General features: G+C 41.8%; 1 protein-coding gene across 2 annotated transcripts; it reads left to right on the top strand.

Annotated features, from left to right (window-relative positions):
* The first annotated feature begins 3,481 nt into the window (after positions 1 to 3,481).
* SSR1 (signal sequence receptor subunit 1) lies at positions 3,482 to 26,031 on the top strand. Of its 2 annotated transcripts, none has more exons than XM_060244194.1 (8): positions 3,482 to 3,823; positions 14,085 to 14,212; positions 17,406 to 17,493; positions 17,630 to 17,892; positions 18,606 to 18,682; positions 19,131 to 19,209; positions 20,598 to 20,691; positions 24,928 to 26,031. In XM_060244194.1, the coding sequence occupies exons 1-8, from the start codon at positions 3,736 to 3,738 to the stop codon at positions 24,993 to 24,995; spliced, it is 885 nt and encodes a 294-aa protein (XP_060100177.1). In that variant the 5' UTR covers positions 3,482 to 3,735; the 3' UTR covers positions 24,996 to 26,031. The 2 variants fall into 2 exon arrangements, with proteins under 2 accessions (XP_060100177.1, XP_060100176.1); XM_060244193.1 differs by lacking the exon at positions 24,928 to 26,031 and adding an exon at positions 21,539 to 21,681.
* The last annotated feature ends 629 nt before the right edge of the window (positions 26,032 to 26,660 follow it).

Raw genomic sequence — 26,660 nt, 5'->3', positions numbered from 1 at the left:
AGAGCTCTGGCTGACCCAAGGCCATTCTAGCAGCTGCAAGTGCAGGAGTGGGGAATCAAACCCAGTTCTCCCAGATCATAGAATCCTAGAGTTGGAAGGGACCTCTAGGGTCATCTAGTCCAGCCCCCTGCACAATGCAGGAAACTCACAAACACCTCCCCCTAAATTCACAGGATCCTCATTGCTGTCAGATGGGCCTCTAGCCTCTGTTGAAAAACCTCTAAGGAAGGAGAGCCCACCACCTCCTGAGGAAGCCTGTTCTACTGAGAAACCACTCTAGCGCTCAGGAAGATAAGACTCCACACATTTAACCATTACACCAAACTGACTCTCTTTACCACTTATGGGTTGAAAGCGTGATGACATTTATTGTTTCAAGAAATATATTTTCTTATTCCTCCTTCCCCCTCTTTTTTCATTCTCCGCCTCCCTTTGGCTTCCCTCCTGATTATACCTATATCTTTTTTTTGGGGGGGGGGGGGGTGGAGGGACGCCGTATCATATTTATGCTGAATTTTGCTTTGCAACCTCACCCCACTGGCAAACCTCTCCAAGGAGCTCATGGTAGGCCAGGCATGAGAGGCGCCAGCCTCCCCCCCCAAAAAAATAAAACAGAAGCCAGTTGGCTATTACTAGAAGCTAAGTGGCTCAGACTATCTATCCCAGGGTTATGCCTCTGACAAGTTAATAGCTTTGAACAGTAATGCAAAAATCAGAATGTACTCAGATACATATGGTTTATTACTAGTCTGCAAACACTAAGCGATGCAGACACTAACTAGCAGTCGGTATCATTACACTCCTGGGATGACTCCTGGATTTATCATCCATTCAATTTCCTGGTCAGTAAACTAGTAAGATGATGGTGGATCCCGGACTGATTTATTAGCAAACAGTATGGATAAACCATCTTCTTCAGACAGGTAATCTGTGCAACAGATCTGAGAATCTTGTTACACCAAGGGCACTTTCATTACAGTTGTTCCATGGTAATACAGCTCCAACTCAGCAGAAGTTTCCTTAAATCTGAGAACCATATCAAATGTGATCAAATAACCAAATGTTACTTGCAATTCACTGGAACAATTGCTGCTTTAATTCCCAAGGAACTACTATAGAAACTGAATTTTTCTTCCTTTTTTTGTTTTTCATATTGTGTGTGTGTGCGTGCATATGTGTTTGCACTTGAAAGTCATGTCGATCTCTGATGACTGACCCCTACTGGGAGTCTGGAGGATATTCAGAGAGGTAGCTGAATACAGACTGCCCCTGTCCTCTCGACTGGGTATTTCAGGGAAGTCTCCCATCTAAGTACTAACCACAATCGACCTTGTTTAGCTTCCGAGATCTGACAAGATTGGACTTGCCTGGGCTATCCAGGTCAGGGCTGCAGAGTGATTGTTCAATAAATAAAAGCAGTAACTAAGTATTTATTTGATGTACATTCTTTTCTCCAGTTAGCACACAAAGAAGTGGTACTTGGCTCCTTACTGGTTTCTTGGCAAGTGTGCTAATGTAACAATGCCTTACAGGAGTTGGGTGCTTCTGTTCTCACAGGGCTTTCCCTTTCCATTAAGGAACTTTCCAAGGTAAAGTGTCATGCTATTCAAACAAACCATGCTGCTATACATGCAAATACACCTAAAGCATGGATATGGTACCTATTACAGCTTGAATCCATGTTGTTGTTTGTTCAGTCGCACAGTCGAGTCCCACTTTTTGCGACCCCATGGACAACGTCATGCTAGGCCCTCCTGTCTTCCACCATCTTCCAAAGGCTGCTCAAATTCGTGTTTGTTACATCAGTAACACTGTCCAGCCATCTCATCTTTTGCTGTCCCCTTCTTCTTTTGCCTTCTGTCTTTCCTAGCATCAGGATCTTCTCCAGTGAGTGCTCCCTTCTCATTTGGTGGCCAAAGTATTTGAGCTTCAGCTTCAGCATCTGACCTTCCAGGGAACAGTCTGAGTTGATTTCCCTTAGGACTGACTGATTTGATCTTCTTGCAGACCAAGGGACTCTCAAGAGTCTTCTCCAGCACCACATCTCAAAACCATCTATTCTTCTGCGCTCAGCCTTCCTTATGATCCAGCTCTCACAGCCATACATTACTACTGGGAATACCATCTCTTTAACTATATGGACTTTTGTTGGCAAGGTGATGTCTCTACTTTTTATTATATTGCCCAGGTTCACCATAGCTGTCCTCCCAAGGAGCAAACGTCTTTTAATTTCATGGCTACAGTCACCATCTGCAGTGATTTTGGATCCCAGAAATGTGAAGTCTGTCACTACTTCCATGTCTTCCCCTTCTATTTGTCAAGGTGTGATGGGGCCGAATGCCATGATCTTAGTTTTTTTGATGTTGAGTTTCAAGCCTACTTTTGTGCTCTCCTCTTTCACCCTCAACAAGAGGTTCTTTAGGTCCTCCTCACTTTCTGCCATTAGAGTGGTGTCATGTGCATATCTGAGGTTGTTAATGTTTTTCCTGGCAATCTTAATTCTGGCTTGTACTTTATCCAGGCCAGCATTCAGCATGAATCCATGTATGTTTATTCAAAAGTATGTTCCTCTGTTCAATGACATTTCTTTCCCTGTAAGCATGCTTAGTATTCGAACTCTGCACTCAGATGTATATGAATGATTACTGAGAAATGGGATTTAGTTCGAAATATGCAAACATAGGCTGCAATCACACACACTAAATAATGCACTTTCCAACTGGATTTTGCCAGTTCACACATTATGTGCATGATCACAGCCACGTAATTGCATCCTAAGACTTTGACCTTACGTTCTGTTACTGGAGAGTAAGTCCACTGGCTGACATTAAACATAAACAAACAGCGTGCAGACCTCAGGAATGTACTGCAGTTTTTGCAGTACTAACATCCAAGCTAACATTCACCCACTACAAAAACAACCACCTGTTTTGTTTGTTCCTGGTTCTGCTGCGCATTATGTTTAAACTGTAATCAGTTGCTCCCATATATTTTATATATATATATATACATCAGGGGTGGCCAAACTGCTGCTCGGGAGCCACATGTGGCACTTTCACACATATCGTGTGGCACTCAAAGCTCTTGTCACCCATTGGCTGGCTTGGAGAAGGCCTTTCTCTCTTTAAAACCAAAGCAGTTGGCAGCTTGGAGAATGCATTTAAAGTTGCTTTCTTTCCACCTCTCCTTTCCCATCTACTTGCCTTCTTTCCCTCAAGCGTTAGATGTTCATGTCTTGTGCCTTTCAAACATCTGACGTTTATTCTATGTGGCTCTTAGATTAAGCAAGTTTGGCCACCCTTGATATATATACTCCTGCTCTAATTCAGCTCTATGATCCCACCGAGGAACTACAGACATGTAAGATTGGAAAACACACCTGCGCAGCTTTAATATTAACATTGCGCATGCGCCCTACACACCATTCCGGTCGAGGAAGGAACGCCGTGTGGCAACAGGAGTACATGCGCAGTTAACTCTCAGCGAGCGGCGTGCTCCTTGAGGAGGAAGACGGGAAACGATCACGTGATTGTTCTTCCCCTTCCAGGGGAAGCCACGTCCTCCGTACGGGAGGAAAAGGGGCGGAGTCCACGGGCCGAGCGCGACGGAGCGGTGACGCGAGGGAGCCACAGGGTTAGGAAGGCGGGACATCGGCCGGATGGGAGCCTCTCGCCATTTGCTTAGCGGGAGTAGAAAGTCGTAACCGCCGCCGAGGGCGCTAGTTGGCTCGCAACCATGAGGAGGTCGCTGCCTGGGCTGTTGCTGCTCGTGCTGCTGGCCTTCCCCGCCGCCCTTTTCCTCGGAGGTGCCCGCAGCGGCTCAGGTGAGAGAAACGAGTGGGGGGCGCTGAAAAGGGAGCGCGCGCTCACCCACGAGGCAGCCGTTAATGGGGGGGAGGGAGGGAGAGAGAGAGAAGCGGTGACGGTTGGGGATTTTGAAATGGGAGCGATGCCCGAAGCGTGCCGTCTTCGGTGGGCCGGTTGCCAACGAGCGGGAGGACCTCTCCTCCCTCCCTCAGAGCCTGTCTCGGGGAAGGGGGCTGGCCTTCTCCCGGCCTTCTCCCTCCTGGGGGCTGACGTGTCCGTTCGCTTCGCCTCCTACGCCCCTCTCCCTCCCCGCGGTGGCTCCTCTCGCCTGAACTTCATTTCCCTTGATTCTTCGTTCTCCTTTCCTCTCCCTTGCGGTTCGTGCAGCACAGGTTATGTGGCAGCCACCGGTGCTGCTCTTGCCTCCTTTTCACTTCCTCCAAAAATCACGGCCGGCTCCTCCTCGCTTGCCTCACAGTTGCCCTCTGAAGACTTGCTTGCGAGGCCCAGCTACGAATAAAAGAGAGAAAAAGAGCTACTTTGCTTTAAAAGTTAGTTTTTGGAAACTTTTGTTAGTGCTGGCGCTCACTGCAGCCTAATTAGTGAGTTCCCTTTTCTTCTAAAAACTAACCGCTGCTCACCTGTGGGATTCACAATGCTGCAGTGAGGTCGTCTTAGAAACAGCATAGTGAGATGCATTTCCTCAGATATGTTGGCTCGTTGAGGGATATATATTTAGGCAATACTCCCTCTAAGCTGTGTGGTCTCGTGAACGAAAATTCTACTTGCATTAAAGTTGTGATCTACTGCATAAACTAGTTTGCTCTGGGGCCACTTTTCCTGAGCGAAGACAAAAAACAGTGTGAGCTGGAGGCTAAAAAACAGCCAGCTAACTCACACTAACTCAACTTAGAGGGAACACTGATTTTACGTTCATGAAAATTGTGAAGGTTAATTAAAGCAGCTGGATTCAGTTGGCACGAAATTTAGCTGTTTTACTTGAAAATCTGGGTACTGGTGTGTGTGTGTGTGTGTGTGTGTATATATATATATATATGTAGCAAGCAGATGTATTTTGCACAGCTGTGAAAGCAAGGTGAAGGCTAGTAGGGAAAAAAATTCTGAAGTGCATGAATTGGACACAGTAGCCTGTATTTTGCTGCTCAGAGTCTAAGTTTCAGTGTGCATCTAGTGAATGCAGTAACTGCATTGTTATAATACAGCAAAGCTCCTTTCCCAGAGGTGTTAAAGATTGATGTTAAACCAGAGAATCTCTGCAGTAGAAACTGAAGGTAAGGGGAATTTTTCCAAGCTCCACAAAATCAGTGCGTGTTCAGAGTGCCTAGCATGACTGGCGCCATTGTGGCAATGCCATCTGAACAAGTCCAAGCAAGGTGGGGGTTGCAAACCCAATACAGCCAGTGCATATACAGAGTGGCCAGCAGAACCAACGCAAGTACAGAGTGCCCCAAAAGGTGCTCTCATCTTCCATTTTTTTTCAGTGCAGGGAAAAGAAAGCATTTAAGGGAAGGCACAGGGTTTTGCTGGGCACTAGTACATTGTACTGGTACTGCTCAGTACTCTGTACATGCACCAGCTATGCTGAGCTTGAAATCTCCCCTTGGATTTGTTGAGCTGGCATTGCCACAGTGGTATTGGTTCTGCTGGATACTAAATATGAACTGATTCTGCTGGGCAATCTGTACCTGCATTGTGCTGGGCTTGCAGCTTCCCTTCCCCCACCCTCCTGCTTGGATTTGTTGAGCTGGCATTGCCAGAGTGTTACTGGTTTTGCAAAAATGCCTCCCCTTCAATTTCTACTGCAGAGACTCTCTGGTTTGACATCAGTCCCTGCTATTTTGCTGTTTTCTCTCCTCCATTGGAAATAATGAAGGATGGGAGCACCTTTTGGGGGGCCCCACAGAATTTAACCCAGTGGTCCAGTCTTTTTGGAAATGGGGAGGGGGGTGTCTTTTGAGTAGAGATGCCAGGAACTATGTTGAAAATTTGGTGCCTCTACCTCAAAAAAACAGACCCCCAGCATATTCTCGATAGATTCCCCATTATAGTTTATGGTGATCAATGACTATAATGGCCCCTGTAGGCCAGCGGTTCCCAACCTTTTTGGCTCCAGGGACCGGGGCGGGGGGAGGGCAGCATTGGAGTTTTTGCTGCCCCAGGCCACCCCCTGTCCCTGCCTCCCATGAGGGTCTGTAAATGAGGGGGGAGCCTGGGCCTGCTTCTGCCACCTCCCCACTAGGCAGTGAGGGGCAGAAGCAGCTGATCTTCCTCCCCCTCCCATTTAAAGACTCCTGCTGATCAGGCGGGGGGTTTTAAATGAGGGGTAGGGGCAGGACCAGCCGAACAAAAGAGGCAATGTGGCCTTGGTCAAGGCTGTCTGCTCCACAAGGGGAAGCAGCTTTGAAGTGAGGCCACGACACCTCTTTTGTCCACTCAGGTCCCAGGCAGGTGAAAGGGGGTGGGCGGCAGGGCTGCTCTGGTTGGCTCCCCTGCAAAGGGAGGCAGCTTCAGAGCAAAGCTGCACCACCTCTTTTGTCCACTTTGATCCTGGGCGAGTGAAGGGGTGGTGCAGAACCGGTACTGATCTGCGGACCTGTGGTTGGGGACCTCTGCTGTAGGCTATAATGGAACTGAATGCATTTAAAGGTGTTGCTAGGACAGTATTTAAAGGGAGCACACACTCTTTTAAACGCCTTTTAATTGTGGCTGTCCTGTTTTCCTGGATAATCCCAATTTTTTTCACGATTCTAAGGGATTGGGTATGCTCAGTAGTCAAATATACATCTTCCTCTATAACTGGTTAGAAGTATAGTTGATAAATATTGATACGGTTTTTTCAGCTTGGATGGAGCCAAATGCTCACTCCCAGCTTCTGTACTTCATGATCTAAGCAAATCTTGTATATGCAATGCAGTAATACATGGTAGTCTAAATTAGCATTTTAGCAATAAGAATATGTTCTTTTCACTCAAGTTTTCTGTTCTGATTCCTTTAATCAAAACTTACGTGTAGTAGTATGCTCTGGCAAGTGGTAGCTGTTTCCACTTGAAACATAAATCTATACACATTGCATTTGTTTTGGAAGAATTCTGAATAAACAGTAATAAATTGTGTGACACAAATGCCAAACAATAATTTTTCTACATTGTCTGTATGTTTCTTATCTATTTTGGCATACTCTCTATTTATAATTACTTCAGAGAGAATATATATCATCATAACAAGATGAATATTGAAGGGGAAAAACTCACACACTGCATCCAGTGATCTCTGTGGAAAGTATAAAATGAAATCAAGTATGCACAATATATTTGATATACCCGTATTTTTCGGTCCATAAGACGCTCCGGACCATAGGACGCACCTTCCTCCTGGGGGGCAATCCGCTGCCTCTGACTCTGATCCCGGCGCTTCCCCTGCACCTGCCTGCCTGGCTCCAGCTCTGCTTCCAGCAAGCGCTGGGATCGCTCCACGCTGCCCCCACTGCAAACTCAGCGCTTCGCGAGCGCCGGCTGCAGAGGGAGCGGCGTGCTTCCTCCGTGCCTGGCTCCAGCTCTGATGCTTAAAGCAAGCGCCGGGATCGGAGGGCGGAGGGAGCGATCCTGGCGCTTGCTGTAAGCGTCAGAGCTGGAGCCAGGCACACAGGCACGGAGGAAGCACGCTGCCCCCTCCGCAACCGGTGCTCGCGAAGCGCTGGGTTTGCGGTGGGGGCAGCATGGAGCGATCCCAGCGCTTGCTGGAAGCAGATCTGGAGCCAGGCAGGCAGGCACAGGGGAAGCGCCAGGATCGGAGGCAGAAGCAGCGGATCCCACCCCCCCGGAGGAAGGTACGTCCTATTGTCCCTTCGCTCCATAAGACGCACACACTTTCCCCCCCACTTTTTGGGGGGGAAGTGCGTCTTTTGGTCGGAAAAATATGGTAATTTCTGTCATTCAGTACCTGTGATTTTAAATGATATGAAAGAACTTGGAAAGTGGAATGTTTTGGCTTTTTTATAGTAACTACATGAATATCACTTGCCGTCAGTGGTATGGTTTATATTGTTTTGATTACAGCTAGCATGTTTTAACAGGTCTTAGTGGCATCTTAAAGATGAACAAAGGTTGTTATTGCAACATAAGCTTTCACGTTTGTGAGCTTGCTTCATCAGATGCATGCAATGTACTATAAGAGTGGTAACATTTATATTCACAATATTAAGATGGGATGGGCAGAGAGGCTACAAAGATGTTCCAAATAATATTAAGTATTTGTTTTTATTTGTGTTTTTTTGGTTAAGTATAATCATAGTGACTTTGTATTTCCATTTATACCTTTTAATGTAGCTGGATGTATGTTTGTACGTGTTATCTACTTCTAGCAGTGCTTTTAGAGGTTTCATGTTGTTCTGTTGGCTATCTTTCCTCATTTATCTCTGATCAATGCCAGAACAAGGTTATATATTTGAGCAAGGAAAAATTCTTTATGCAAATACTACAACTGTTCAGTTTGTTGGAAGAGATTTGTGCATGTATTCCAAGTAAGCCTAATCTGAAATTTATGGAATATGTACAGCCATCAGTACTTGTGGTGCTGTATTCTCTTGCTGCTTTGGCCAGCAAGATGTTCAGAACTCTGGTTATTTCAACTAATTGAGAACAGATGAGGAAAGGTTCTCTCATCTGTTGAGCTAGTTCTCGTTTATGATATAGTAGCTGGCGTTGCAATACTAGTTCAAGGCAACTTTCCTTAATTCTTAGAGACATAACTAACTGTTGAGTACATTCCTTGTCCCACAAGAGAAGCCTCCCTCCTGATGCCACATAATCACTCCCTTTAAAATACATAGGGAAGATCTAAGGAAGCTGGAAAACACTGGTGCTTGGAAGAATTCAGGCACTCAGCTGTATTCAATTTTTAATGTTATGACTATTTGCATATTTGCCTTTAAGGGAATAATGAGAGATTATTATGCCAGAGGTATTTAAATTATTAAAACTAGTTTAAGAAAGGAAAGACTTTACATACTTCTTCCTGATCATGCATTTATGTGCTTAAATTCTAGATACTAACTTAATACTCCTTTAATACGGTCTTTGCACAGTCAACAGCCACATTAAACCGATATACGGATAACAGTGCTGGGGGTAATTGACTCCGTGCACATGTGCTAGGGAATATTTCAGAATTCTGTTTTGTTCCCCTTGGTTCATAACTGCAGGGATAGGTTATCTCAAGAACTTTAGTGTGGCATTATGTGCATGTTAGTGATACATGATTGTTTTTCCTTTTCAGCATCAGATGAGGTGTTGGATGTTAGAATATAACCAACCATACCGTTCTTAACAGAATGGCATTTCTGTTTGTGGAACAGAATTGTTGCCCCCATTGCCGACTGCAACTATGCCCCCTATGCTGTCCTAAGGGCGGTGCTGGAGGTAGTAATTAGTTAAATTTTGAGCCAGTAAACTGAAGTTTAATTCAAATAAGAATGAAGCACTGTTGGCTGATAATAGGTGATGTCTGTGTAAGGTGGGCTACCAGTCCCCTTAAGAGTATCTTTTTAGTTTGAAGGTGCTATTAGATCCAGGTGTATGTGTGGAAGCCTCCTGTCAGGTTAGTAGAACCTTTAGCCAATTTTGATAGGTGAGCCAACCTCAGACTTTTAATTGAAAGAGATGAGGTGACCCCAAGGATAATATCCTAGTTGCATTACAGTAATGTATTTTATGAGATTGCCTGTGGAAACTGCAATTGGTACAAAACATGCTGGCAAGTTTTCACCAGTTTTAAAGACTGCAGTGATTGGCAGGTGGTTTCTGAGCTCAATTCAACGTGCTTTTGAAGTTCTAAATAGTCTAGGCACATGATATCTATGTTTACTACATGAGCCTACATATCAGCTGAGGTCTGTGAAGGTCCTGCTCTGTGATCCTACTTTATGAAGAGAAGTAGATGGCCACAGAGGAAAGGGTCTTCCTGTTAGTAGCACCTTAGATTTAAATGCCTGCCCCACAGTCATCTTCCAGGTGCTAAATCTCTCAAGAAACTAAATGCATTTTGCTTGGATTCATGTATTGACCTTGCTTTTTGTTCTGATTCTAATCCTTGCTGAGGTTTTGAATTGGCGTAGATCTTGTGAATAATTCCTTTTGTTAGAAGGATTTTTTTTTTACCTCAACCTTCCCATTGCAGGTCAGAATGCCTCTTCAAATGCTGCTCCTGGGGCAGCAGCAGACCTCCAGGAACAGAGAGGGAGGAGTTGGAGGTCTGCAGTGGGATGAAGGAATCAGTGAAAATAGATCTCTTCCTGCAATTAGTGGGGAATTTTCACAGGATCCAACTGTTAATTTTTTGTTTTATTCTGATAGGTACCTTTCAGGTTATTTTTATTGTCCAGAAAGCTCATCCTTAATTTATTGCTTATAGTTGTTGTCAGTTGTCTCTGGAATTAGCTATTTTGGATATAAATGTGCTAAGTTCAGTTCAGCTAGTTTCAATGGAGCTTTTTACTTAAACTAAATAAGCTCCACTGAAATAATTTGTGCTGAATTGTGCTAGAATTTCTAATGGACTGGATTTTTTCTGCTTAAATGGTTAAGCAAACTGGAACAAAAGTTTGTTCTTGCCTTTTGTTTCAAGGAAGAGTCTTGAGATCTTTTCTTGTGACTTTTTCATGTACTGCCCTATTTAATGTTGGCACATAGCTCCTATCCACAGTACTGTGCTTTGATTGTGCAATGTGTTGTAAGTATATATAATAGCAATAGGTGTAATTCCACCAATTGCTTTCTCAAACTTTTGTTAGTTGTTTGACCGTTTACAATTATCTTACAAAGTGAATTGTCATTATACAACTTGAACTCTACATTTGTCAGCTGTGTTTCATTGCGATTTGCTGTTCCCTCTGCTCAGTGTGACCGGTTAGCTGTGCTTTTTCTTACACCTCCTTGCTTATCTTGGACTGTATAAGCACTGGCACCCATGTCAGCCAGCAGCGGGCCCATGGCCTTCCCCAGCTTGTGGAGTCTGTCAAAATTAATAGGCATACCTGTGCCACTCTGGGGTTTCAGCCCCCATGGACTGTAAAGGTACCAGGTCCAACCTAGCATATCTCACATGCAGTTCATCAGGCCCCAAGGACTTAGTTTCATTTAAAGAAACTAGGTGTTTATGTACTACCCATATGCCGATCTTAGGCTGCAACTCCCTTCTCTCATCATGTGTTTGTGATTGTACTTTCAATATTTTGCTTTTAAGAAATTTCCACCCCTCTTTAACTCCCTTCTCAAGTATTTCCAGCCATGGGGTTCTACCCAGCATAACTTAAGTCTGTCAAACTTTGCTTTCCTGAAGTCCAACTTCTGTGTCTGGCTACATACAAGTTGTCCCTTCCCCAAGACAGTGAATTCCAAAATCACATGGTCACTACTACCCAGGTGCCCACTACTTACACCTTGTTGACCAGTTCTTCCCTGTCGGTGAGAATCAAATCCAGGATGACAGATTTCCTCGTTTCTCTCTCCATTTTCTGTTTTGTTTTTCACCTTTTCTTTTTAGCAGAGTTGAACTTCCAACAGATACCAGGGTAATTTAAATCAGTGCCCCATCTCTTTGAGAACTTTGTCATCTGTTCTAGGAGTGTTTTATCCTGCCTGGCTTGGTGGTCTGTAGCAGACCCCCACTGTAATATCGCTGTTACATTTGGAAGCATTTAATGTCGTCAAGTTGATGGGTGGCTTTAACTTGTGAACCAAGTAAACAGTTTCAAACTTTAAGACACTGTTGGAAGGCTTAAAAATTTTCCTTCAAATACCTAATACTAGTAATGCCTCTCTATCCGTTATGTAATACAAGGCATAAACACAGAAAACACATTTTTTCAGTTTGTTGCATATGACATGTCACCTAATCCAGATAGCCACACTCTAGCTAATTCTTTTACCTTTGCAATGAGCCATAGCATGATGAAACTCATTTTGATATTGCAGTTATTTTTATCTAATGTTACAGGACAAAGTTAGCTTTGTGAGTTCAGCAATCATTAAATTTGGTTTTATTTCTAAATTTTACGCTATCATTTCACAACCTAACATTTAATGTTTTATTAAACCTATTTTTAATGCTCATCACTGCAATCATCTCAGGTTCAGCAGCAAAGTCCTCATCTCCCCGGTTGCTACATGCTTATAGTTTACACATAGCACTGCAAGTAAATCAATAGGACAGGCATGAGCAGATTGGCAGGTGACAAGGAATGCACACGCCTGCAGGATAACATCTCCAGGATTATAGATGCCATTTGTAGTTGTTGTATCCAGTCAATTTTGTTGTTCAGTCACACAATCAAGTCTGAACTTTGTGACCCCATGGACAAAGTCACACCAGGCCCTCCTGTCTTCCACCATCCTCCGAAGTCTGCTCAAATTCGTGTTTGTTACATCAGTAACGCTGTCCAGCCATCTCATCTTTTGCCGTCCCCTTCTTCTTTTGCCTTCTGTCTTTCCCAGCATCAGGATCTTCTCCAGGGAGTGCTCCCTTCTCATTTGATGGCCAAAGTATTTGAGTTTCAGCATCTGACCTTCCAGGGAACAGTTTGGGTTGATTTCTCTTAGGACTGACTGGATCTTCTTGCAGTCCAAGGGAATCCAGTCCATTACAAGGGAATCCAGTCAATTACATTACCTTTTATATTTAATTTGTATTAATTGATTACAGGGAGGGACAATGCCCACTAGCTGAGCCTTGAAATGTCTGAAGGGTATGAAGTATCTTTTAAGTGGGAAATTTTGTGCCAAAATACTACAACATTTCTATGTATGTTCTGTTTTTTTCTTTCATATGTTTAAACTGTAAATCTGGTAACAGAGTGAAGTAATCTTAAATAACTGGTTGATCAATCTGTTGGGGTGTGTGTTATTGGGCTACATCACAATTTCAGAGTTGTCAACTTAGATTAAGGCTTCAGTCTTGTGCATTTGTAGGGTCAAGTCCAACTGAAATCAGTGGACTTATTTCTGCATAAATATGGCTAAGTATCAAACATATTATTTCTGGAATCCAGAAATATAGTTTCATATACTTGCCAAAATCTGTTTACATTCACTGCCATGGCACAGTATTCAGGCAAGGATTTCTCTTATTGCACTGATGTAGGGTAAAGATAAAAGAGCCCCATGGCGCTGAGTGGTAAAGCTGCAGTACTGTATACTGTAGTCAGAGGTTCTCTGCTCACAACCTGAGTTCAATCCTGGCAGAAGCTGGTTTCAGGTAGCTGGCTCAGGTTGACTCAGCCTTCCATCCTTCCAAGATTGGTAAAATGAGTACTCAGCTTGCTGTAGGGAATGCGTAGATGACTGGGGAAGGCAATGGCAAACCACTCCATAAAAAGTCTGCCGTGAAAACGTTGTGAAAGCAGTGTCACCCCAGAGTCTGAAACGACTGGTGCTTGCACAGGGGACTACCTTTACCTTTAGGGTGAAGATAAGAAATATGTACTCTGTTGTTCCATATCTCTTCCATACAGCTGCACAGGTCAGAGCTTGGGGAAGGGGATGTAAGTTGCCAGAGGGCCAGGAACACTTCTTACTGTTTAAGTGGCAAGTGGATTTGTGGGTACCTGATCCTGGAGAGCTAGGCTAACCTGCTTGGTTATTTGATACTTCAGCTGATCCTTTATTGGGGGATGGGGGGGAGGCCTTTCATCTTTTTTCTTTCTCCCTCTTCCTTTAGATTGCCAGCCTACAGCAGGGACTTATTCTCTTGTTCAGTTTATATATAATATATCATGTAATAGTGCTGTATACGTCTTCTCAGTAACTTTCTTTTATAAAGGACAAAGCAGATTCTTTGTATTCTGCTCTTCACAATAAAGAACTTATATAAAATAAATGGATCCTCTGAGTTTATGCTTTTAAGTTGCATATACTTACGCCTTTCCATTGCAAAGTTACTTATGCTTATCTAAACTGACTACTTAGTAATTGCAATGGAAGCTTGTTTGAATCCAGAGGTCATTTTCTGCCAAAATAAGTAATTTCCACCAGAGAAAGAACATTTTTTCCCCTTTTCTTTCTCTCCCTGAAATGTTGCTGCTACTCTCTGATGGGGGATTCTTGGGAACAGCATGGTGGGTGGTTTGGGTGTTCTACAATAAGGGCAAAATCCCCCCATCCTATTGTTTCAGCAGAACAGTACCTTTGAATTCAAGCTTTTACAAGTAAATTAATTCATATTACTAGAAAGTATCTGTTCAATTTTCATTTAATCTTTCTGTAGGCTCTGGCTTGCTAGTAGCTGCTCAAGATGCCACAGAAGATGAGGAAGCAATGGAAACAATGGAAGATACAGTAGTTGAAGATGAAGATGATGAAGCTGAAGTTGAGGAGGATGAGCCCACAGAGCTGGTACGTTCCAAAGGATTTATGTTTCTGAAACTAATGTGTGTAAAGTAAGTGCCTCTTACCAAAATGTTCCAGTTGCCATGATTAGCACCCATACATCAAAATATTTGTACTACCACAGATGTAAATACAAACTTACAAGGCTGTTTCACTTAGTAAATAAATCATAAGTGGAGAAAGGACTGGTGTGAGTACAACTACATATTAAGTGAGAACTCATTGTCATGTCTGTGGTGCTATGCAAGCCCAACTTCTCTGCCACCATTGTGTCTGTGCAGTGCTGTCTGATTAAGCTTTCCTAGGTTATGGGAGGCTACGTATTCCAGGCTCCTGATGATGAAGACCCAGAACATTTACATCCCTGCTGGGTGACTTTCGTGTTGTGTCTTGCAGATGAAATAAGTTCCCTATATGACAGATGCTGTAGTTGGTTCAGTTCAGTCTCAGGATGCTGTTGGAACACAATCTGGTCCCAGCTATAGTGGATAGCTTTGTCAGGCTTGATTGTAGTAGAAAAGCAGCTTAGAAGTTTCTAGACCACAACATCTAAACTTTGAAGCCAATAGTATCAAGCTGTGTTGGTTGGTTAAGTGGATTTGGAAGGTTTCTCTCTGCTTTAAAATACATGAAACTTCCCCTGAAAAAGGCATCCATAAAATGAGTGACAAAAAACTACTATTTCCCAATAGTCAGCACCCCATTCTTGGGCTGAGTGCTCAGTAGGGTGGCTGGCTACCCAGCTTCAGAGGGCTTGTGAATAATTATTTAGACCTGTTTCAATCTGATCTTGGCTAGGGCAGACACTACTTTGATAAACCTAATGATCTTCATCAGGAAAGTGGTGGCAAGAGCATGTTCCTCTTCCATCTTCTAGTGCAGCTCCACATTGAGATTGCACTTATGCAGGCCTGCTACAGACATTTTACATCCAGCTTTGAAACGCCAAAGTAGGGGTGCCCTGCCCCTTTTGGAGCCAGCGCATGTGTGGGATTCATGTCCAGCCACAAAATGTTGCTCTGATGGTGGGCACCTGCTTCCTCATTTTCACCGTCACAAGGATAGGAAGCCTTTCTCTGTTGATTTTAGTCATTTGATGAAGAGATTAGTCTCATTTTCTCCTTCAGGAAACTGTTATTGTGGTCTTTGTCTATTTAGTGAGAGGCAAGCCCCATAGCCAACAGGACTCCTCCTGCTTGTTGTGCTTGTAGTCCCTTGTCATGGTATCTAAGCCACTGTTCAAAAGAATGTTCCAAGTATGAAACAAAAATGATGCACCATGACAAGCACAAGTGCTGCCTCTTGCGCTTAGGGGAGGCCCATAATATTGGAGCTTGTCCAGTATGTCAGCACTTTACCCCAAAGGCTCAATCAGACAGGGCCTCTAGATTGAAAGCTGCACTGTGTGGGAGAAGGCTTTGTCCTCCTCAGTTCCTTCCAGAGTGGTTCCAACCTCGGAATCGACTGCCTTGGGTCTTCTCCCCCCAGCTCTGACTACTGAATCCTGATCTAGTCTACCATTGATCCGTTCAGTTCCAGCAGGTCTAGCTGCCAAGATGACCCCAATCTCTCCGAAAAGGGCCACTTTGGTTGCCGTAGAGGCAGGATCTAGATATCTGTAGTCCCCTTCTCCAGGACTTTCTACTAAAGGCTAGTCTCATAGAAAGAAGAAGTCAAAGCAAACGAGAAAAGCACTATTGTTTAGCCCTGTGGTGCTTACATTATGAGGTCCATCTTGCCGCGTCCCACCCCCTGCTGGTTTTCGCCTACATGAAACAGCTGGGAGATATCTCACAATGATGTGAGTTTTCTGGGGGGAAATTCCAATTTAGATTTAATCAATTTAAATAGCAAATGAAAGCAGAGATACCATGTACAAGCAGTGGGATTTGTCCATGCTTCATATCCTACATTTAGCCCATGTAATATGATGAATCTGCAATACAACAGGCCTGTCTACTATATTTACATATGTGGGGTGGGAAATTTTCTGGTTGACATCTCTTTCTCCACAGCTGAGTTGAGTGGGCCTGTGAAGGTTCTGAACCAGGTGTCTGGAGAAGATAATGGTATGGTGAGGGCCAGTAAATTGAGGGCATAGTCCAGGCAAGGCTAAACCTGTTGTAGTCCCCCTGAAGAAGCAGGTGTGTAGCTTGGGGGTGCCGGTGGATTCCAGTGAGCAGTTGGAGGCTAGGTCAGCAGAGACTAGATAAGGAACCAGCTTACAAGCTGGATGTCATTGAAAGAAAGTATTCAGCAGCGCTGACATCCATTAACAAGGCCAGATTCTGGAGCACCCCCAAGCTTTTCTAGAACTTGATCTGCTATGGAAAGTTTAATCCTATCTATTCAGGGATCATTATCACCCCGTGCTATTCTGGGCACAATTCAGAGTGCTGGTTCTTAACTTTGAAGCCCTAAATTGCTTTGTACCAGACTTCTAAAAGGACCAACTTTTCCCATTGCGTGCAGTCTACCAGTTAAGATTCCTCTGTGCCTCTGCTTTCAGAGATGGTGGGTGGCAACCAGAGACAAGGCTTTTTTCTTTGGTGCCTTGTCACTGAAATGCCTTCGCCCTTGAAGCCTGTCTGTAACCTGTCTTACAGTTTCTGCCTGCTACCTAAAGATTCATTCTTCCTAAGCATGTACCTGAGAGTTCCATCTTTCTAGTCTGTTTTTTGTTTTTGGTTTTTTTTGTCTGCATCACTCTTAGGGCTGTTTTACTGATATCATTTTAGGATGCTGAGTGTGCACTTTTTGTGTACCCGCTTTGTTTTATTAGCTCTTATAAAGTTTTTGACTTTATTTTATTGTTTCTACTTTGTGAACTGCCTTGAGTATGTCTCAGGAGAGGCAGCATATGCATTTTCCAGATAAAAAGATTATAAGTTAGAGATGCTCAAGGTATATCTTATAACTTAATAATCTATAGCACCTGACTCCAGTGGAATCCCATTTTGGATTGTTCCTTAAAAGTGAATTACATTTATTAAAATTAAATGTTTTCTCATCTGGGGCTATTGTAGTATATTTTAATTGACCTGTCCATTTGTGGCTCTATTAAGTATTCATGGTATAAGATTGTGGAGGAGGGAGTGTATTTCTCTGGAAATACTTTGTGAGCGTACAATGTTCTATTTGAAAATTCATTGCTTCACTGTTCATCATAGGGTTTTCAAAAAGCCTTCTCTTGTCTTAGACAGAAGAGAAAGAGGAAGAAGACCTATCAGGGGAACCTAAAGCATCACCCAATGCTGATACAACCATCTTATTTGTGAAAGGAGAAGGTAAAATATGATGGAGTTCAACATCAACACAGCACCCTTTTTGTTGACTCCTAAAATCATTGTAATTTCAGATGAAACATTTTGCAAGTTTTGGTTATGCGTGTCTTATCTTAATCACTTCCTAATCTTCCCCTAGATTTTCCAGCGAACAACATTGTAAAGTTTTTGGTAGGCTTTACCAACAAGGGTACAGAAGACTTCATTGTGGAATCTCTAGATGCATCGTTTCGGTACCCTCAAGACTACCAGTTCTTCATTCAAAATTTCACTGCTCTTCCACTGAACACAGTTGTTCCACCACAGAGACAAGCCACATTTGAATACTCTTTCATTCCCGCAGAGCCTATGGGTGGCCGGCCCTTTGGACTAGTCATCAACCTGAATTACAAAGACCAAAATGTGAGTTGTGATACAGGGCCTGGTGATCTTGAGGGGAAGGTGTCTTTTCATCAAGCATGGCATTTGTTGAACATGTAAATTTTGCTCATCGATGTGTCCATCTTGATCTTGCTAGGACTCTGGCTATATTCTGTGAATCCCATTCTATATATTTCTGGATAATCTAGAATTTAAAAAGTTTACTTACTAATAAGGCCATTATAGTTTAGGACCTGCATCTTAAAATCTATTTTGACTCTACACTTTTCCCCCAGTGACATTACTCACACTATGGATCAGAACTGGGTAGGGGCAGGTATAACTGTCCCTCAGTTATTTGTACTGCTTTCCCAAGCCAGGTAGAAAGTGGCTTCATTCTCCATTTGCCATGCTACCTGTTTTATTCAAATAACTTCTTACATCTGGTATTCTTATGTTGAGGGTGCATCAAATATGTCCTGATAAAGCTCTCAAAGTGGGCAATGACAGCCTGATGTTTGCACAGTATCATTTTTGCAACATAAGGAATGGAAGAGCTGTGAACTGGTAATGAATGTAAGTCATCCCTGATTACATACAGTATCATAAGTGTCATCTGCTGGGCAGACATTATTCCATTCAAGTGGTTAAAAATTAAGAGGACCTCTTAGTAATCTAGCTTTGCCTATCGTTAAATTAAATCTTATCAAAAGATTTCACTGTTCATGTGGTTGTGTGGTTTCTTTTTATTTTAGGGGAACTTTTTCCAAGATGCTGTTTTCAATCAAACTGTTACAATTATTGAAAAAGAAGATGGATTGGATGGTGAAACGTAAGATTAATGTTAAATATCTTATTTGCTAACATAGCTACTTTTTAGTGATTTAAAATATTTTTTTCTTTAATACTATTAAGAACTGTTCTCAATTTTAGCCATCAGAAGTTTGAGGAAAGAGTCATTCTCTCTGTTGGAAAACTAAGTAGACCATTACCAAAGTGACAGCTGAAGCAGACTCTGAATACTCCTGTGAATCTTAATATGGGTGTGAATTTGGCTGGCTGTCCAGTATTATCTAAATGGAACTAGTGTCTCCTGATTTACCATCATAATCTGGCTCTTGCCATATGGGGATATGCTTTAGCAGTATTCATAATATTGTGGGCTAATATTTGGGAGGTCATGGTGCTCCTTTTTAATCTGATCAGTTTTGAGAGAACTGTTTCTGTAGCTTTCTGGCCTTAAACAAAGCAACTTACTAGACTTTTTTCCTCTTAATAAGGATCTTTATGTATATGTTCCTTGCTGGACTTGGCCTTCTTGTGATTGTTGGTTTGCATCAGCTGTTAGAATCTAGAAAGGTAAGTAAATGATTCTACATATTTATTCTTGACTGAAAGATTAAACATTGCGAGCTCAGTTAGCTCATGGATGATCAGAAAGTGACAAGCAAAGCTTTGTGGGCCTCACTTGACCACTCAGTGGAAAGATCATAGCATATTTTTTTTCAGGGCGGGGGGAGGGTCCTTAATCCAAAATCAGCCATGTAACTAATAAATCCTTTTCCTGTTTGAGTTAATGAATAGTCTCCATAGTGTGGTATTGTTTTTGCAGCTGACAACTTCAGTGGAGTACAGATGCTAAAAACTGTAACTTAATAACTGTAAGATAAATGTAGAATTATGTTGTGTTATTATATTAATAGTTATATATAACTAACTGCAAGTATGAACTGAGTGATAGTCACTTAAAGTTACAGTCCTTCATTATGTCAGGAAGGTAAAATGTAGTTGTGGTATGGGGAATGTATGATGTTCATGCACATCCTCAAAATCTGCATACCAGGCCTGATCTTCAGAAATGAGTCATGTATCCCGGGACAGCTTAACCCATGCACATCCTCAAAATCTGCATACCAGGCCTGATCTTCAGAAATGAGTCATGTATCCCGGGACAGCTTAACCCAGCACTACAAGTGGCAAAAACCTATAGGTAAAAGGAGACAAATCCTAACGTGTGATAGGTCTCAGCACGACATTGAAAATACCTTTTAACCATTTTAGATATTTGTGACTTTGCATCACTACTGTTAAAATAATAAAATCTTTAGAGGTTCTACTTTGTGCCCCCTCTGTGCCCCCCCCCCATCTGAGACTAAAGGCCTTTTTGGTCATGGTGCAGAAACTTTGGCACTTCCTCTTTAGGGAGATTCTCTGTCTACCACAATCGTATTCCTCCCTATCTGTGTTTTATGTTTTAGATTTTACTAACTGTTCTAAATATTTCATACTTTTATATTTTAAATTGTTTTTAATGTCTCAAATGTTCTAATGTTTGCTGCCTTGATGACCCTGAATTGAGTGGAAAGGCAGCACAAACATTTTGTTATAAATACAGCATACTACAGTCTGAACAGCTTCAGTTGATTTCTCTAACTTTAAACAAATTGCTTTTGTTTAACAATTGTGGGATGTTAATAGTTTAAAAACATGGCAAGAGAAGCTGTTGCTATAATTTTGTAACAAGGATGACAAAGATTTAAAAGAGTACTCATGTTCTGAAGCTACACTTCAGTTAACATAGTCCAGGGTTCATAGTTGGTTAATGTTTCTGAATATGTTAAATGGAAATGGTAGTTTTATTTCCCTTAGATTTGCACATTAATTTGTTAGTTTGTCATGGTGCTGCCATTTATAGAGTAGAAAATCTCATTTTCCAGAGGAAATAATTTGTTTTCTGATACTTGCAGAGAAAAAGACCAGCTCAAAAAGTAGAGATGGGGACATCAAATCAGAATGATGTTGACATGAGTTGGATTCCTCAAGAAACTTTAAATCAAATCAGTAAGTATTAAAACTTTTTTAATAGCCTAGAAGTTTAACAAATGAAAACATCCTTACGTGTTCTCCATACACTTGGGAAAAGGAATGCTATAATAAATCTTCATTTTGCTTTCTGAAAAGATTGACCTTCTGTCTTTTGTTAAAGTGATTAAAGCTGGTATCAAAACCACTTCCGCACGTTCACTAGAAAGCACTTTTCAGAAAGAGTTCCACTTTTAATACTAGATTATCTAAAATTGAGATTGCATAAGATTCTGAAAAAGTTAATATTGAGTTTTCATACTACAAATCCCTAACCCCTTTGAGCCTGTAGGCAGCTTTGGAATTTTGAGAGGGAAAGGTGAGCACCCCAAAAACCAAACTGAGTACTCCTATCCTAACACCTTCTGGAAAGAAGGAAAGCTTGAGTGGTGGAATGGGACCACACATTGACTAAGGAAAGCTAAGGTGCTTACAGCCCTCCTGATCCTCCAGTAGAAAACCTATCATTTGAATGAGGGCAGCCCTGCCTTACAATGGCTCACCTACTTTTTGAAAAGCTTGGTGGTGCCAAGGGAAGTCCTGGCTGGTGTCATGGCACCCATGGGCACCAAATTGAGGAACCTTAATTTACTAATGTTATAATTTTGTTAAGTACATGTTAGATTCAGATTGAGACAAAATTGTACTTATGACTAACAATGCTGCATGAGACACATCTTTTTTAAGGGGAGGGAGAGGGAAGTGTAGAGGTTTAGACAAGGAATCCAGTTTTGCTTGCTTCAATTCAGATATGTGGTATTAAATCTTATATCTACTTTGTGGACTTCTAACTGTCTCTTCTGTTTCGCTTTTCCTGTGGCTTCAGTGCAAAGTAGAAGAGGTGAGACAAACTTTGTTAGACTGAGGGTTGCTTCTAAAATATATAACTGTGCATCAGTTTCTTCACTGAACTTCCTATTTTGTGGTTGGTATGCTTCAAATAACTGCATATAGTATTAAAACTTTTCACATCACCTTCAGTAGTCTCAGATGTGAAAGGACTACAGAAGACATTACTTTTAACCAATTTTAAAACAGTTAAAATCAGCAGCATAAAATGTAAACAGGCTAAGGAAGGCCAAATCAAAGCACAGTAACGGGATAAGACCTAAAATTGGAAGGGTTTAGAAAAACTGCAAAGGGGGCGGGAGTGTAAAAGAAGCTTATCCCATCTTGCCTGAGATTGATCATTTGGTGGTGCTGTTTGAGGACCATTGGCAAGTTCATTTATTTGCTTCGTTTATAGTCCTTTCTAGCTTGGACTGAAGGCAAATAATTTAAAGTTGATGTAATAAAAATAATATAACACATATGTTCAGTATCTGGATTATAAAATTAGCGAGTGCATAAGTGACAGCAATATAACAGTGCGATAAAACCAGACTGCAAAATTTAAGAACAACCCAATAAAACAATATATATAGAACAAATGATGTAATCAAACTGGGTTTTGATGTTCTATACCAAAAAAGAAATGCATGTGCCTAAGTCTTCTGTGCCTGAGACGTGCAGCACAGTAGCTAGCTGATAGCCAGAGTACTTTAATCTATGCTCTTCAGCTTGAATTGTACATTTCTGTTTTCTAAGATGATCCCTTCAGTGAATGTCCTGTACAAAGTTAAGCTGTTTAAATCCTAATAAAATTAATTTGATTTAAGTAACCTAACATTTATTTATTTAAGTTTCTAAACTGTGGCAGGCTTGCTAAATTTGAGTCCGGTAGTACCTTAGAGACCAACAAGTTTTTTGACATATGGCCGCTGTCCACTATCTCATAAAGGTTGTTTTGACTCTCAGAACCTCATACCTCAAAAATCTTACTGGTCTCTAAGATGCTAGTGGACTCAAATCTAGCCTTTTCACTGCAAACCAACACAGCTACCCTATGAAATGATGTCAGGATTGCCGCTTTATTTAAGTAATAGAGTGTGTAGAAGATGGAAAAGGAATCCAAAGTTGGTGGCAGCATAATTATCCTTATTTTTACAAGATTAAGTACCAAATGCATTGGCTTGTACTTATGCTTTGGAACAGTGTTCCAGTTCCTTAATACTTGGCATCCTTTACTACAATGATCTTCATTTCGCAAGCTCAAGTTGCTACTAATTTTAGCCTGTGGTCTCCTGTTTCTAAACTCCACAGCCATGAGTTAGAGGAAGCAATGTTATTTTCTCCAAAGAGTATAACTTTTTCTGCAAGACTAGTCTGTGCTTTTTTTATTCATATGTTGAAAATAAAACCTTGAGTGAATCACAGGGATGCTAGCATAGTGCTATCTACATTTTGCTGTTGCCCAAAGTACAGTGATTCTCACATTCTATATCAAAATATCACGCTAGTTTAAAAACAAGTTAGTGTCTGTAAAGGCCTATGTATGTTTGCTGCAACTTCTCATACCTGCTTACGTAAGGTAAACATTGCATCACAAATTTTGGAATGTGAGAAACTAGGTGGATGCTGGACAGTGTTCTGAATGCATGCTATAAAATTTTGATGATTTTCTTGAGCTACTTTTGTTCCATCTGTCAAAACAAAGGGTTTCCCTTTGATGCAGAACTGCAGTTTGACCAGAAAACCATTGAGTTCCTGGAAGCTTTTAAAATGCTTTCAGATACCTGTTTAAATGTGGTGTGCCTTAGCAACCAGCCAGTAGTTGTATTGTGCTTGTGCTTTGTTAAAGCTTCTGGTTTTGGTTGGCTGGGTTGGAGTGGTGTCACAGAATGATTTTATGAGAAAATGGAAAGTAGACTGGGGTTAAAATACTGGATTATACAAAGGCTAGGAAGAAACTCAGGACATTGGAAGCTGAGAGATTCAGCTCCGAGACAAGAACACCTAGAGGAAATGTGGGTAGTAGATGAAAGGTAAAAGACAGAGGTAGAGAACTGAGAACTATTCTGAAGGCATAGCATAAAGTCAGGAAAAGCTGCATGATACAGGTGGTGGAAGAAGAGAGTTGCAGTTGCTGATTGGAGGAACAGCTGCTCAATGAAATGGGACAAAGTAGAGACATGAAGAGCAGCAACCTAAGGAAACAATAAATATGAGAGCAGGGCAAAACTGTCCTTAAGGTATAGACACAGGAGGAGCTGTGTTTGGTGTAGTGGTTAAGTGTGCGGACTCTTATCTGGGAGAACTGGGTTTGATTCCCCACTCCTCCACTTGCACCTGCTAGCATGGCCTTGGGTCAGCCATAGCTCTGGCAGAGGTTGTCCTTGAAAGGGCAGCTGCTGTGAGAGCCCTCTCCAGCCCCACCCACCTCACAGGGTGTCTGTTGTGGGGGAGGAAGGTAAAGGAGATTGTGAGCCGCTCTGAGACTCTTCGGAGTGGAGGGCGGGATATAAATCCAATATCTTCTTCTTCTGTGCCAGTTGGTAAGACAATAAGGGAGGTTTGGAAGTTTGGAGATTGTGGCCATGGGCCAGATCTTTCCTGAATTTAAGACTTGCCTCCTGCCCCATCCCCCGTATAGTTCCTGGAGCAGTGAGAGAGAAGCAGCTGTTCCCATAGAACTACTTTCTACAGTACTGTTAATCACAGAGCAGCTGAAGGAGGGGCTCAAGTGCTGCACTTAGTCATCTCATGAGCCACAGGTTGCTAGCATTAGTTGCTAGCATATCTAGTCACAGGAGAATTCCATGTTACAGCTTCTGCTGTACAGCCTTGTAAACTTGAGACCTGTCCGGAAGCAGCAGGTGCCAAAAAGGTAGTTGCATGCAGTTTTACACAGCGATGTCAACTCGCCCACCCATTGTCTGTTAACTTCTAGATTACATGTGGCATCTAAAAACTTAACAAATATATTGTAGCTTTTGTCACTATATTTTGGTCTTTGAGAAGCTGTGGGACTCCAATGTATTTGCTGCAAAATATTAAAATGGCTGTCACTTAAGAATTAATACTTGGCATTTTTTTTACAAATAATAGTCCTTAGTGCAAATCATAGTCCTACAAGTATTAAACTTCAGATTTTAAAGTGGGAAGTGGGGCATAGTACTTTTTTCGTCCTTAGTACTGCTACCATGTTGATCAAAAACATTTGGGCCAGCATTTTTTTCTCAACTAATAATAAGCTACTAGTTGCATGTACATAACTAACAAAGCACATAGGGTTTCATATTTGCCTCGTGCATGATAGCTCTGAGTAAATAAAATTAAAATTGTTTCCCCTCCCCCAAGGATTTTAATAACTTGCATATTTCTCTTCTCTTCCAGACAAAGCTTCACCAAGGCGGTTGCCCCGCAAAAGGGCACAAAAGAGATCAGTAGGGTCTGATGAATAATTATTGTTGGTACAGTGAGCCTTTACTAACCCAGCCATCCAATCCCTCCCTCTTGTGTTTGCTTGAACTGGGAGTTGTGCTGAAAAGCCATATCAACTGAAAAGAATACTATGAAACATTTGGACTTGACATTTGAGTTGTGTTCAGAGAACATTGCTAAAAATGCACTTCTCGTTCCTTTAAAGAAAATTAAGAATCATCGTGCTATCTGAAATGTGCCTTTAGAGTCTTTTCATAATGCTGATCTGTCATCTGCACGCCTTTATTTCTGATGTTTTTTTCAGAAATGCAAATGTTTCCTATCCTATTCTGATTGTATCCTGTTGCATAAAAAGGTCTTCATGCATTTTCCTATCTCTCCAGAGTCATTGAGCTAATTCTTTGCTACATGTATGCAACTACTTTTTGGTATGCATGCTGAATCTTGTCATAAAGCACTGAACCGCATTTTGTGTAGCTAGAATTCTAAAGGCACAAGCAGGGGTTACTGCTTTAAGCAGTCTAGGTTGTTGTTTTTTTTAAAAAAAAAATATTGCTGCTGCTTGACAAAGCGCACACTGAATGAGACCCCCAATATTCTTGCATATGTGTCAAAAAGGGATTTTTGTAGCAGCAGATTTTGAAGTACAGAACGTATGCTCACTGTGGCATTCAACATCCCTTTTTATTGCAATATAATTGTACATCTGTATAAATTGGTAGTAGTTTGACTTTAGTCAACAGATATGGTGACAGTAGCCAGGTGAATTACTTTGGAATGCTGAGTCTAATGGTTACAAATTGAGCCGCATCAGTATAACTGTAAGGACCTTCCCATCACTTGGAAAACCAAATCATGGATAGAAAAATGCATTAATTCTTAAATAAAGCTGGATACAATGTATGCTGGATGCAAGATTTGACTTTCATGAAGGTGTCTTGGGGCAACAGCTTACAAGGTGTATAACGGAAGTGTGCTCTTATGTTTCCCATATTTTGATTGTATACAAAGGAATAAGTTCTAAAATGACAGTAAAAACATAAATTAATAATTTTATTTTTGAGTTGTGTGGCTCCTGTTTTTCTACTGGTCTGGTCACTTAGAGCGAAATACAGAGATAGATTTCATTTACAAGAATGTCTCTAAAGGAGATCCTAGCCAGAAGCTTGGTTCTGTTACTATCCACAAGGCTTGATGATAAGAATTGGCAAGTCTGTAGAACTTTTTCATAATTTAAAATGATATAATATCTGCTCAGATTAACATGGGTTATTCTGATGTGTGTGTATATAGTATTAACTTTAATGCTCTATTTGAAAGTGTAAGGAAAGAATTCGAGCAAAAGTATAAAACAGTAATTTGAAATGCAGAATTCAGCTTTTGCTTTCTGCTTGCCTCCCAGTATTGTTTGTTTTGCTAAAGTGGATGGATTTATGAGTCAAAAGGGCTAGATGCTACAGTCCATTTCTGCCAACGGAAGAGTTTCTTACTGATGATGATGGATTTATATCCTGCTCTCCACTTCGAATCTCAGAGTCTCAGAGCAGCTCACAATCTCCTTTACCTCCCTCCCCCGCAACAGACACCCTGTGAGGTGGGCGGGGCTGAGAGGACTCTCATAGCAGCTGCCCTTTGAAGGACAACCTCTGCCAGAGCTGTGGCTGACCCAAGGCCATTCCAGCAGG

Source organism: Heteronotia binoei, chromosome 7 (assembly GCF_032191835.1).
Source record: "Heteronotia binoei isolate CCM8104 ecotype False Entrance Well chromosome 7, APGP_CSIRO_Hbin_v1, whole genome shotgun sequence".
Classification (NCBI taxonomy): Eukaryota; Metazoa; Chordata; class Lepidosauria; order Squamata; family Gekkonidae; genus Heteronotia; species Heteronotia binoei.
The sequence above is the reverse complement of the archived record's forward strand: the minus strand, read 5'-3'. Positions and strand labels throughout refer to the sequence as shown.

Coding starts and splice junctions, on each gene's coding strand:
- SSR1 (XM_060244193.1), top strand. CDS start 3,736: ATGAGGAGGTCGCTGCCTGGGCTGTTGCTGCTCGTGCTGCTGGCCTTC. Junction 14,213..17,405: donor AGGATGAGCCCACAGAGCTG/GTACGTTCCAAA, acceptor CTCTTGTCTTAG/ACAGAAGAGAAAGAGGAAGA. Junction 20,692..21,538: donor AGAAACTTTAAATCAAATCA/GTAAGTATTAAA, acceptor CTGTGGCTTCAG/TGCAAAGTAGAAGAGGTGAG.